Source organism: Rana temporaria, chromosome 6 (genome assembly GCF_905171775.1).
Source record: "Rana temporaria chromosome 6, aRanTem1.1, whole genome shotgun sequence".
Taxonomy (NCBI): domain Eukaryota; kingdom Metazoa; phylum Chordata; class Amphibia; order Anura; family Ranidae; genus Rana; species Rana temporaria.
In genome coordinates this window covers 122756517-122771361 of record NC_053494.1, presented here as the reverse complement: position 1 = coordinate 122771361, position 14845 = coordinate 122756517, and the positions used below count along the sequence as shown (strand labels likewise).

The following is a 14845-nucleotide window of genomic DNA, read 5'->3' as shown; positions in this document are numbered from 1 at the left end:
GTGTGGAGGGAGTAGAGATGTACTGTGACAACAGAACTTGCTTAAAGTGTTCTTTACGGAACAGGGTTGGTTTGTAGGATGTGAAAATCTGATACACCCCTAGGACATCTGCTTGTCTAAGTGTAGTCATACCTAACGCACCAGAAATGAACTTTGTCCTTGGCATTCAGTGACATACTAATATCAATTTCATTTTATTTGTATTCTCCCTGCTATGTTCCGAAATATTTCCTGCATTGCATCTCCGTTATGTATCTGTACTTTTTCCACTTCCTTCCAACCCTCTTGACCTTACTTGCTTGGTCTGTCATCCTATCCAGGCATATTTACCAGGAATTCTCACCTCCTATTGCTTTCTGTTCAGCCTCAATGATCCTCGGGCCAGAAGAATTCTCTGCCGGTAAGGAATCAATTACTTGCTGCGATACTTAGAAGTCCACACATCACCCAACGTTCAGCAAAGGAGTGAGGGTGGATGGATAGGGAGGGGGGAAGCTCATGGGGGTTGAATCTTTGATACAAGCTCACAGCCTGGACAATGGTTAAAATGTCAGTGTCCATACCTGCTTGCACACAAACATTGCCCATTAACTTCCTAATCTGGCAGTCTTTGTAGAGATCAAATATCAGAGGTTACATGACAGACACGCTGACATTCAATCACAGCCATTTCTAAGACCAGTAACATTTCCACTGAAAAAAATTGCTTTATTTCACTATTTTACTGATATGTTTGAACTTCCTTGTTTGGACCCGAATGGCCAAGAAATGTCTATATGAAGCAAAGCTTGCTAAGTCTCAATAGAGAATGGGTTAAATGCATTTATTGGAAAGGACTAAGGGAAGTTCAGATAATGCAGTTTATGGAGACTCTGCCATGAATGGGATCGGCAAGGGATGTTTAGAGAACACATATCCCTACAGACTTCTCTAAAAGCAAAGTGTAATTTAGAGAATGTGTGCTGCAGAAACCCCAGAGGCAGACACTGACATCCCATAAATATACAGTAAGGGTCAACCCCATCCTAAACGTTGTGCTTACACTATGCCGCCTACCTGCTTGACAGTCATCAATCCTGAACCCTAGTAGAGCCTGCATTATGCTAACATAGGTGTCTACCTAAGGAAAACATTACTCCTTTTCTTTCTTTTCTTTAGGGTTTGATTTATTAAAGGCAAACAGGCAGATCATTTTGCAAGGGAATTTTTCCTTGGCTAAGTAAATGAGATGAAGCTCTACTAACTTCCATCATCCAAACATGTGCAAGGAAGAATACCTTTTTTTATTGTATTTGCATGTGATAGGGTATTCTGTACAAAGTGAATTTTCACCACATTCACTAAACTAATTAGAAATTCCCTTACAAGGGCCTAATTGCCTTTAGTAAATTAACACAATAATATTCTCATGTGCAACAGCAGCTTAAGACCCCTTTCACACTGGAAATGCCTATAGTGGAGCGTTAAAATAGCGGTAAAGCACCGCTATTTTACCGCGATGTTACCGTAATTTTACCGCGTTTTTACAGTGTTTTCAATTAATTTCAATGGAGAGGGACGTTTTTGGAGAGTTTTAATCGCGCTATTTTGAACCGAAAACGCGTGTTTCAACAGTGTGAAAGGGCTCTAAAGGAGAGAGCACCAGCAATCATAGCCAATCAAAACACTCCTGGTACACACTACGAGTTTTTTTCCAGGTTGAACGAAGCGGGTTGGACGAAAAAAGAACTGTCAGCTCCAGTTGGAGCCGCTGTACTAACGATCCAACGTTGATCGGAAGCTGGTTGGCTGGTGGTTTTTCAGCATGCTCCTCCAACAGAAGCTGGCTTCTGTCACACCGGCTGCCATACACACAGGCCGAATGTCGGACGTTTTTTACTGAACCAGCAGATGTCTCCCAGCATTTGGCTGGCCATAGATAGATCACCATTTTCAATCAATCAGCGGGGGAAAAAAACACACAAGCAAGGTGGATGGAGGAATCCTTCCCATTTTGCTTTGTATTCTGACAGCGGGACTCCTCTGCTGTCAGTATACACTGGCCAGCTGCTTCAGCCACTGACTGAGAAAAGTTTTCCAACATTCCCATTAGACCGACTTCTATTGAGCGAAAATGGCTTACACTAATCAAAATTTTTATCTATCTATGGCCAGATTTACTTTTCTCAGCACTAGCAGTGAGCACGATTTATGGAAGGGAGAGCATAGAGATGACCTCATGAGTATACTGCTGCTCCTTCATTATCCAATCACAGGCTGGGATAGGAGAGGTAGCTGAGAAGACAGAACTTTGGCAACCAATTTTATTTTTTTGATTACCCATCAAATAGATGATTTCTATAATCATGATTTGATGGGTCTTGGACACACAGAAGCTTGCAGAGCCTTGCAGCTCCAAGTAGGGTGCACAGTTTAAATATTAATAAATGTTTTGGGAGTATCTTTTGTGTATGAAAAGAATAACAGCCATTTTCTACTAAATAATTTATAGAAATAATGAATTCACACATAAGTTCTATGCTTGAATCCCAGATAATGGCAATGGAATTGTGTATATAGACTAAGAACAACTATTGAATTATTGTACAAATTTAGTAATAGTTTCAACTCATCGTATATAGTCCCAAAATCAGACAAATCGAATAGAAGCAAAAGATGATGCTTGCCCGTTAAAAAATATAGATAAATTATTTACTTACACTCCAGCCTACATTCCAATTGATTTGCTTATAATTACATTTTGCACACACTTCCTATACCTTTTCTTTTACCTACATAGCTGAGCACATGAAAAAAAGAGCAAAGCAAAATACTACAGAGTTAAAAGCTGAACATAATTTGTTCAGTGCCTTATAAACACTTCACTAAATAACCCATGAAAAGTCCATTGAAAGTAGAGGAAATAGATGAAAGCAAACCCTGGAGTCACAGTCAGTCTTACCATCATTTCATTTACAAAGGAGGAATGAAAAGATATGTTGTTCTAATCTACCCATTTATACTCTTATTGAGTTTGAAATAGGGAAATATCATAGATAATGCAACATCCCCCTTTTTTCAGTAAATGTAACATCTAAATCCAGGTTCACAATAGGCTGCAGAAATGAAGCCGTGCGAGTTCAGCTGAACTCGCATGATTTCACTCCCGCTTGATTGATTCTAGCGTTACCTCATCCGCCTCCGCTAGCCGACACGGCCGCCCTCACCGTTCAAATTCGAGAACACCAGAGAATTTGAACGGTGAGGGCGCCGTGTCGGCTAGCGGAGGCGGATGAGGCAACGCTAGAATCATCTTCATCTTACAATCGGATTCCATCCCTGCAATCTATGCTGACCTATCCTGAGAGTATTGCATTCCCCTGTCTGGTCTTTGCTGGAGATGTGCCTTGTATACACCCATATAGGAAAGCGTGTTTTGACCTTATCTAACAGAGGGTCATATTTGTGAGGTGAGCGGCCATTACTATCATTGGTGGAGGTGTCCTGCTATCCCACGCTACATCATATGCATTTTTTTGTCTACTACCAGTCACGTTTAAAAGATCACCTGGATGACTTTTATTTGGACTTTATTTTAGCGCTGCACTATCTTTTACATGTACCTTTAGGATTTTTTTGAATTGAATCCCAGTGTACAGCTGCTTTCTGTGTTTCATTTGTTTTTATTGCGCTGATTAGTTTTCTACCTACCTGTACTTCTGCACAGATGTCAATGTAAATCGCAGGCGGAAATCACAAAAAGTACTGCAGAAACTACTCTTTGTAATTGGTGCAGCGCCGCAGATGCGGCGTCCCACCGATTAGGACGGTGCCATTGCCGGCAATTTGATTGACAGCAGCGGGAGCCAATGGCTGCGCTGCTAACAATCTATCCAATCAAGAGCCGAGAACCCCCGGGCAGAGGAAGAGCGCATCTCCGACGTGGGAAATTACAGGGCTCGGGTGAGTAAAAATGGGGGGGCTAGAGGGCTGGTCACTAGAAGAAGTTTTTTGACCTTAATGCATAGGATGTATTAAGGTAAAAAAAACATAAGGGTTTACAACCCCTTTAAAGAAGAAAAGAAGCAGTTCTGGGGCAAAGAAAATCCCATCAACACAGGTTCTAACCCTGCTTAAAGGAGGGTAGAACAGAAAGATGACTTCATCAGTGTGCTCTCTTTCCAGTCATCAGGTAGGAGGCAGGGACAAGATAAAGGTGTATTGCCTGGAATAAAAAAAAGCGAGGTCAACCAGAGGCATAAGCAGAGTTGCAGGGGAAGCCGAAGATATTTCACTGGTTGGATAAAAATCAGTTTTATGTTAAAAAAAGTTTCCATGGTAGCCTAATTTACCAGCATGAAACATACCACAGAATCTGTGTAATTATTTTATGTCATTAATTAAAGGGATGAATTCATAACCTTAGTTTTAATGCTAATTTCTCTAACTTCCAGCAAGGATATTTTGTCGGTAATGAAAAATGAACAAATCCAATCATAAAAAGTGAAAAATGAAGAGTAAAAGAAAATACGAGGTCTCATAGTTGAACCATGGCTAGAAATAATAAGGAATGGCACCAATTTTAAAGTCATGGCGTAGACGGGTACAAGAGAAACCAGCAGCTGCAGGCAGAATCCTCATCAATGTGATACTACATTTCAATCATTTAAATACGAAAATCCAGGGATTTCCGAGCCACTATCATTCCTCAGCAACAACGCATTCGAATATTTCTGGCCTGTACCGTAAAGCAATAATGGGTTGCCTATATAATTAAAGATTTAACACATTCCCGATTCATTTCCTCCATGGCAGATACCTTTCAATTCAATAATGGAAGTTAAATCATGGGAAAAATCAAAAAGAAACATTTTGACAATTTCTTTTATTATGAGCCCTTCTATCACTCAAGCAAATCTATAGCTAGGTGACATTAAATATTACATTTTGCTCTAAATATGTTTTGTTAAGGAAGCAGATCGTTTGTTTTGGATCCGCATAGCTGCGCGCATTATCTACGCTCTGATTTTTAAGCTATGGATTTCTTTCCTTAGCACCTTTTCCATGCTGCGATTCTCACCAATTAATTCTGGAAATCGATTAACACCCTTTTTCCAGCCTTGTGAAAAATGATAATTTGCAGTTGGTAATTTTAGCACCTCATATATACAAACTGTAATGGTGAGCAATCGAAAATGCGCCTGTTTATTGCACTATAAGAGTTTTATACCTACAAAAATAAAATAAACTGGGAGCAAAGGTTTATGCTAATGCTGAAGAACTTCAGATACAAACTGGCAAGGGTAATTCTGCTGCTAACAACTCGGAATACCTTCCTGACCTCATTTTACTGAATCAAAGCACAAGAGCTCAAAGAGGAAGCATATTGAAGAACCCCAAATGTATTTTTACAACAAACGAATTGCCTCTCCCTTTCAACTGTCCACTACTGAATTTCTCCTCTCTCATTATCTTATGTACACAATACAATGGAAGTAAAGCAGCCCATAGATGACTGGAATTTATTTCCTTCCACCATGTGGTTGCAGGAAAAAAGATCGCTCAATTACCCCATCAATACAGTCAGTGTTAATGGGGGGAATGCTTTCCACAGCGCTATTGTGTTCTGTTGGCGTTGGGGGGGGGGGAGCGCTAGGAGCCTACTCTGCTGGCAGAACGCAATGATTACTGCTATTAACGGCTATAGTCGCTGGCAGTAATCAAATGTGAAAAACCTGAAAGGCTGGTGGTACCCAAGTTAATGGATTGACTTGGGTACAATCAAGCCCTGTACACACGGCCCAGAATCTCGTCAGGAAAAGGGGCCATTCAAAAGAACCGTCGTTCTTTTGAATGGCACCAACACGGTGACGACGAGCATGTGCCAGCTTGCTTCACCCTACCTATGCCTTGAAAGCTACTGCGTATGCGTTGAAATCATTTCGAGCATGCGTGGGTTTCCATGGGGAGGTAAGTATACACACACTCAGGTTTCTTGTCAGGAAAACACTGCCGAAAATCTCACGCCGAGAAAATAGAGAACAGGTTCTCTATTTTTCTCATCTAGATTCTGGGCAGGTTTCTTGACGAGAACCCTCAAAGCCTCGTACACACGCACAGTGTACTCAGCAGCAGTTTTCTTGCTGGTTCTTGCCAAGAAAACCGTGCGTGTGAACGAGGCTTTAGCCTGCCTATAGTCCCTGCTGAAAAAGACAAATTTGTATCCATGTATGGCCAGCTTAATAACCACACTATACACTTCAATAACAATCTGCTATACTGGATCGTTTTGATTAAGCTATTGGCTGATTACTGGTGGATGAACTGCACAGAACAAGATACAATAAGAAAAGTGATACAGAAGTAGGGAAGTGATTGCTCTTAGCTTGAGTGGGTAAATATATAGTATAAACAGTATATGTACATAAAGTTTATATATATATACAGTAAAACCTTGGATTGCGAGTATAATTAGTTTCAGAAATATGCTTGTAATCCAAAGCACTTGTATATCAAAGCAAATTTCCCCATAAGAAATAATGGAAACGCAAATGATTCATTCCACAACCATTTATTCATAAGTCCTTCAGTTTATAGCTCATATAAAAAGATTATAGCAATGTGACCAGGTTGTGTAACCATAAAATGTCCATCCACAAATGGAAGCCTCCCCATGAGCATTAGAAGCTAATTCCGGCAGGAGCTACAGAGTATAAAAGAGAAGAGAGGCGCCTTTAAGTGTAGCAATACGTTGCTAAATGCTGATCTTCATTAAATGTAACCATATTGCTACACTTAGAGGCGCCTCTCTTCTCTTGTATACTCTGTTGTGACATGACACTACTCTTATATCAAGACATCGCTTGTATATCAAGTCAACTCCTGCATGCCTCCAATCACACCTGTTCAGTAGGGACCCTCTGCATCTTTACACAGATATATCTATATAGCTATAGTTATAGTTGGCAGGAGTCTTTAGCGCACTTTTCTGAGTGGATCGAGTCAGTTAAATCTCTCCATGTGGAGTCTATGTATATGCAGTACATATATTCTGTCTGCACCAGTCTATGTTGTCCTAAATCAACATGTCAAATTATCTTTTGCTGTTCTCTGGGAAGATGTACCAAAGTCATAACAGGGAATGAGAAACAATGTCTATAAAATGAGGGGAATTGCACTCTTCACTGGGACAGATGTTTCCATTGGAAGATTTAGCCATACCACATGTTTAGGTGAACAATTTTACATTTTGGATTTCCCATTACCTACTGCCTTAGTTACAACAGTCAGCAGGATAAATAGAGAGAATGAGTCCTGGTCAGGACATGGACAGCCACTCTAATCTTTCCATACTTTATCCAAAGATAATAAAAAAAAGGTTTGGCTAAACATGCACTCTAAATTTTACCCTATGCATACTGTACACTCTATATTAGACTCAATTATCCTATACATACTATACATTCTATATTAGACTCAGCTATCCTACACATACTATACATTCTATTTTAGACTCAGCTATCCTATACATCTGATACACTCTATATTAGACTCAGCTATCCTATGCATATGGTACACTCTATATTAGACTCAGCTATCCTATACATAAACTCTTAATTAGACTCAAGCTACCCTATACATGTTCTTTAACTTAGGGCCCAGTCAAACTAAAATGCAGTGTGGAAAACCCACGTTCTGTGTCGGTTTCTAGCACCGCATTTAAATTGCACTGCCCTTGCGATCTGCAGTTAGTGTCAGTGCAAAGTTAATGACACCCCAAAGGCAGGTTGCAAATGTTTGCTCGCCCTGGATCACATGGTAAAAAAGTACCATGCAATCCAGTTGCAGTGTGATTCCAAAACGAGTGCACGCCCTACTTTTGGTGTACTGTGGTGTGATTCCAGCCCATTGAATATGGATGGGCTGAAATCGCACTGCACAGAACAGCATGTGAAATGCACAGGAACAAGCAGTACATTCTTGTGCGATTCACATGCAGTTCCTAGTCTGAATGGGCCCTTAGACTTAAACTATCACTCTTGAATTTGAAATTTCTGTTCCAGACAAAGCAAACTGGCTGAGATTGTTCTTCAGGCACCTTGATAAATAAGGCCCTTTCCTGAAATAATATACTATTTGGTTTTATGCCAGCCTAGTACAGCTGTGTCTGAAATAAACATCTGAGTTTTATTTTTCCTTAAACGAATTTAGTTGTTAAAGGATACACAGCAATTTTGGTCTTCTGTAAAACATATGACTTTTATTAACGCGCTCTGTAGCCTTTAATGACCATGTCTAACATACAACTATTCTCCTATTTAGTAAACACAGGCCTTCGAAAATTTAGCTAAAAGTACAGATGCAAACTGGCATATATGGGTCACGGCATCAATTATTTAAGATTTACGGATATTCTAACATGAGAACTAATTTACTGAAGACAGCAGTATTCACCCGTTCGCTTCCAAATAACATGTTTTACGGGCCAGGTTCATTATAAGAGTGTTTTTCCCTGAGTTTAACCACCTAGCTGCTGGAATTGTACATTTGGGGTATAAAACAGTTTAACACAATACTGCATGCTAACTGCTTCCTACATGTTGCATTATATTTCTCAGTGAATTTAAAGGGTTACACATAATAGATCTGCAGGTTGGCTACCCCCTGGAGTTTATAAAATGGTGAAATTGTGTGATGACTTCATCCCTGCATTGGGGATTGGAAAAATGCACATGCTTTATAAATAGTGCTTCACGGGTAGTAGGATCGACATTCTCATGCTGGGCCTGAAAGTCTCCCGTGTGCATGAAAGATCAATACCAATCAATAGCTTAGTGCTGGGACTTGAGAAACCTCAGCCCAGCGGGTCATACAAGGCTTCTGTTTAATCTATAGAGTAATGACATCATGTGGCATATGCCAGATATTGGAATCAATCTGCCTCACACATCTTAGCCTCCATTAAATACTGTGGAAACCTGCAGGAATATGTGGATGTTTTGGATTCATACATCAATATATCTGATGTCTTAAAATATAGCATTTGAAATTCTTTATCTTAGACACACATACACATTATGAGAACTTGGATGCAGAACTATGAGCACTTACTTGCAGTCGTGTTTTTCAATTTCAAAGTGTGGGTTGAAGTTCAGCACAATCTTCTGGTTGGGCTCTGGTGCACTGATGATCCACTCACAGTTCTGATGGGAAGGGTAGTCGTAAGGGTACCCAGGTGAGGTGATGTAATCGGGATGTTTGGCATTTAATCGGCCACCACATGTGGTTGCTGTAAATAAAGAGGAGAAAATGCTTGTGAGCAATGTACCACAATGCCAAGAATCCAAGAACACCAAGAAAGAGAGTGAAGCTCCACCAACCATCTCCTTCACTTACTACATGTTACTACTTCTCGTCTTGGCAAGGATCTCAACTGTCCATCTTATTAAGGAACTGTCCATCTTTACCCCACTCCTCAAATGCCCATCTTTCAGCTCTGGCTTACAGATCCGTATAAGGGCTCATTCAGAAGGCCATTTAGACGGTACACCATTCAGATCAGCATATTTTATGTGTTTATGTTCAATTATGGCCTATACAAATCATTGACAGGCTGCAGGCTGAGAGGCTCTCCATGCTACTAGCATATACCGTATATACTCAACTATAAGCCGAGTTTTTCAGCGTTTTTAGTGTTTTTTTATCCATTGAAGAAAAAAAAAGAAAAAAAAAAAAAAAGCTACACTGAAAAACGCTGATTAAAGCTATTGCAAACACGCTAAAAAATGTTGAAGGGCTCCCTGCAAAGCTAATGGCGTTTTTTTATAGCTTTTATCAGCTTCAGTGTGCATGGAGCCTAACAGAAGGTACTGGGACAGCTATGACCACCATAATCTTATGCTCCTGCTATCTCCACCTCTTCCCCAAAATGAAATAGTTTCAGGGAATTCTTTTCAACGGAAGGTATTCTTTAACCACTAGCCGACCGCCCACCGCCGTTCTACGTCGGCAAGTTGGCTCGGCTGGGCGAGAGCACGTAGTATAACGTCCTCTCTCCCAGCCGCCACTAGGGGCGCGCGCGCGCCCCCCGCTCGCCCCCGACTCCCGTGCGTGTGCCCGGCGGGCGCGATCGCCGCCGGGCACACGCGATCGCTCGGTACAGAGCGGGGACCGGGAGCTGTGTGTGTAAACACACAGCTCCCGGTCCTGTCAGCAGGGGAAATGCTGATCTTCGGTTCATACAATGTATGAACCGAGGATCAGTGTTTCCCCTAGTGAGGCCACCCCCCCCCCCCACAGTAAGAACACACCCAGGCATACTTAACCCCTTCCCCGCCCCCTAGTGTTAACCCCTTCACTGCCAGTGGCATTTTTATAGTAATCCAATGCATTTTTATAGCACTGATCGCTATAAAAATGCCAATGGTCCCAAAAATGTGTCAAAAGTGTCCGAATTGTCCGCCATAATGTCGCAATACCGGAAAAAAAATCGCTGATCGCCGCCATTACTAGTAAAAAAAATATAATAAAAATGACATAAAAATACCCCCTATTTTGTAAACGCTATAACTTTTGCGCAAACCAATCAATAAACGCTTATTGCGTTTTTTTTTACGAAAAATATGTAGAAGAAAACGTATCGGCCTAAACTGAGGAAAAAAAATGTTTTTTTATATATTTTTGGGGGATATTTATTATAGCAAAATGTAAAAAATATTAATTTTTTTCAAAATTGTCTCTCTATTTTTGTTTATAGCGCAAAAACTAAAAACCGCAGAGGTGATCAAATACCACCAAAAGAAAGCTCTATTTGTGGGAAAAAAAGGACGCCAATTTTGTTTGGGAGCCACGTCGCACGACCGCGCAATTGTCTGTTAAAGCGACGCAGTCCCGAATCGCAAAAAGTACTCTGGTCTTTGGGCAGCAATATGGTCCGGGGGTTAAGTGGTTAAACAGACATCTCACTTCGTATTTTTTCATTGATGTTTGCATTTTTTCGGTCTTTTCTTACTTTCCCTTAATCCAGAATGGAGCATTTAACCCTATATAATTTGGAAATGAAAACTCTGCAGAAACGTTATCCTAGATCTAATGTTTTCACTTGGCTAAATTGTAAATATGCTTCTATAGATGTCAAACAATAGAATGAGGGGTATGGGTTTAATACTTGTGAGCATACAACATGGTAGCAATTACTAGTCAGCGCCCAAAGCACTGCTTATTATTAAGCTCTGACAAGTTATTCCAGCTAAGAAAAACATTTCATCTTGTGTCATTAAATGCCATTTATTGTATTACCCTCTCTATGAAAACATTTCACCAAAGAAAACACATTACATGCATAGGGCACTTCGCAAAAAAAAAAAAAAACACAGAGCTTGTAGAAAAGTTATCTGCCATTGTATTTCTTCAAGAGTATTAGAATGTAAAATATTAAAACTTTATAAAAAATGTAAACTCATTGAAAAAACAGTAGATAGTAAAGTAGGTTTATGGCACCTAAAGAATAGTGCATTTACACTTACAATTTTTTCCCTGTAAAGTTCCACAAATATCTGTTGAGCCTGCCAGTAAAGACCACTAATGTAGCTTTCTGTAATAGGGTGGAAACAATGCTGCACTGCTCCTGAATTCTGATTCACTCAGGATTATGGACTATAGCAGGGCTCGACAAACCCCGGGCGCCAAGTCGCAATTGCGACTAGAATTAGTGACCTGGCGCCTGGGGCGGCACAGCTGGGGTACCCTGTCTCCGTGCGCACCCCCTGTGCGATCGCGTCGGGTCGGTAATTGAGGCCGCGGCTTTGCAGCCTTCTGCGGTCCTATGCTTCTTTCTGCAATCTGGAGCCCTCTTGTGATGGCCCTTGGTATGACAAGACAGCCAGCAATGCTAATGGAGCTTCCCTGCCTGTTTTTCATTGCCGCCCATCTCCTTCCCTTAGAACCCCCAAACATATATATTTTTTATTCTAACACCCTAGAAAGTATTGCAACGACCGCCATTTTATTCTCTAGGGCCTAGAGAATAAAATGGCGGTCGTTGCAATGCTTTCTGTCACACCGTATTTGCGCAGCGGTCTTACAAGCGCATTTTTTTGTGAAAAAATACTTTTTTAATTAAAAAATAAGACAACAGTAAAGTTAGTCCAATTTGTTTTATATTATGAAAGATAATGTTACGCCGAGTAAATTGATACCCAACATGTCACACTTCAAAATTGCGTCCGCCCGTGGAATGTCGACAAACTTTTACCCTTTAAAATCTCCATAGGCGACATTTAAAAAATTCTACAGGTTGCATGTTTTGAGTTACAGAGAAGGTCTAGGGCTAGAATTATTGCTCTCACTCTACCAATCGCGGCGATACCTCACATGTGTGGTTTGAACACTGCTTTCATATGCGGGCGCTACGTATGCGTTTGCTTCTGCACGTGAGCTCGGCGGCACGGGGCGCGTTCCTGGCTAACTTTTTTAGCTGGCTCCTAGATTCCAAGCAAATTTCTGAATCCCTGGACTATAGGATTTATAGCGTGCATACAACAGTACACATGATCGTTCCAAACAAACAGAAGTGAGCAGGAAAAGTAGAGGTTTGGGAGCTTACAGAGCATGTTACAAGGGGGCAGAAAAACACAAGAAGAAAGATAGTTTACATGGGAAATAGGTGGTGGATGTGTATGTTTTCATTTTTTCAGAATAAGGATTTTGTTTATTGTCACTTTAATTTTGATTGGCTATTAGTTTTTGAACTGTGAATCCTCACTTTATTAAATCAGCCTGAACGCAGTTTCATTAATTTCCCAAACATTCTAGCGGTTTTCATTTCATACCTTTCAGATTATTTTAGCTCTCATAGCTCCACTGCCTGCCTGTAAACACCTCCAGTGAATTGTTTTCCAGCTGCATAGACAATAAAGTGTCCTGTAATTTCAGACAATGCATAAATTGCAGGTTATATTGTTTAGCTGTGATAAAAGAGACTTCCTTCCTCCTGTTTACTGAAGAACAGAGAGAGTGAGATTTCACTGGGCTGCGTGTTCATTTCCTGTTGGTTTCCGTCCATATTATAGACTTCCAAACATGTACAAGCCGTCTTTTTATATGTTTATATTAAGCTTCTACTTTCTCCCTTCTGAACGATTGCCGAGAGTATTTAGAAAGCCAGCAACGCATACTTCCTCTCCTTCTTCAGATTCCTTGTTTACTATGTCTCAGGCCTCGTACACACGACCGTGGAACTCGTCGGAAAAGACACATCGTTTTCCTTGACGAGTTCCTTGTTAGGCTTGTCGAGAAACTTGACAAGCTTGCTTTGCGTACACACGGTCAAGACCAAATCTCCTCATTCTCAAACGCGGTGACGTACAACACATACAACCACAGGGGAAGTTTGATTCCACTGGCACAACCCTTGGGGCTGCTTTTGCTAATCTCATGTTACTGTGTGTTAAGTAAAAGTTTGTTAAGAGACGATTTGCACTTTTCAGTCTGTTACTGCGTGACAAATGTGTTATCTCCATTACAAACACTACTTTTACCGAAGGTGAGCTCCCGTCTCATACTTTATTCTGAGCATGCGCAGGTTTCTTAGCATACACACGAACGTGTTTCTCGTCGAAAACCAGCCAGACGAGGAACACGACGAGGAAATTGAGACTCCCGTCAAGTTTTTTCCTTGTCGAGTTCCTCGACAGTTTTCTCAATGAAAAACTTACACACGACCGGTTTCCTCGGCAAAAAAGCTCTCCCACAAAGTTTCTTGATGGATTCTGTCAAGGAAAACGGACGTGTGTACGAGGCCTTAATTTACCAAAACCATCCATTGACTTACAGTGAAACTAAACCCACTGATTTCACTGCTTCCAAAAAACAGTTACATTCAAGGTATATCATAAATCATATCTTCCACAGTTGCTTGTGCTCCCATCGAAACTGTCAAGCCATCCACTGGCTTGTGTCACAAGGGAAGCCCCATGTCAACTGCAGATCAAACAGAGGCTAAGATGGCAGCTATCTGTGTAAAGAATAGGAGGGTTTAGTTCTGCTTTATAGAGCTAAAAGCCAAACTCTGTTTTTTTTTTGCAGACCGACGCACGACTATTTATGTTGATAGAATGGCACGGGCAGCAGGTACGTCCCTTTAAATCTGCTGCCCACGCGCCGCGTGCCTCGCGAGTGCGGCCGTGGGTCCCAGGAACTCGATGTTCCCAGGAGTCCCGCCATTGCGGTCGGCAAGGGCAGAACAGGTGACACCTGGTGACACTATTCCACCTGGTGACACTGATGACTGATCCCTGTGATCGGGAACGGTCATCAGTGATGTTTCACGCGTAGCCACACCCCCTAACAGTAAGAATCACTTCTTAGGGAGCACTTAACCCCTACAGCGCCACCTAGTGCTTAACCCCTTCACTGCCAGTGTCATTTTTACAGTAAACAGTGCATTTTTATAGCACTGATCGCTGTAAAAATGACAATGGTCCCAAAATGGTGTCAAAAGTGTCCGATGTGTCCGCCATAATGTTACAGTCCTGATAAAAATCGCTGATCGCCGCCATAACTAGTAAAAAAATAATTATTAATAAAAATGCCATAAAACAGTCCCCAATTTTGTAGAAGCTATAACTTTTGCGCAAACCAATCAATAAATGCTTATTGCAATTTTTTTAACCAAAAATATGTAGAATAATACGTATCGGCCTAAACTGAGGAAAAAACATTTTTTTTATAGATTTTTGGGGGATATTTATTATAGCAAAAAATATTTTTTCAAAATTGTCGCTCTTTTTTTTGTTTATAGCGCAAAAAAAAATTAATCGCTGAGGTGATCAAATACCACCAAAGGAAAGCTCTATTTGTGGGAAAA

The 14845-nt window shown here is 40.9% G+C and overlaps 1 protein-coding gene across 3 annotated transcripts in view; it reads right to left on the bottom strand.

The window, feature by feature from the left end:
• The window catches only part of NRP2 (neuropilin 2), a 181308-nt gene that overhangs the window by 128992 nt on the left and 37471 nt on the right, over positions 1 to 14845 (bottom strand). For all 3 annotated transcript variants that reach the window (XM_040357294.1, XM_040357293.1, XM_040357292.1), the window contains exon 2: positions 9091 to 9268. In XM_040357294.1, the coding sequence (XP_040213228.1) occupies positions 9091 to 9268 (178 nt within the window). The remainder of the gene's footprint in view (positions 1 to 9090; positions 9269 to 14845) is intronic.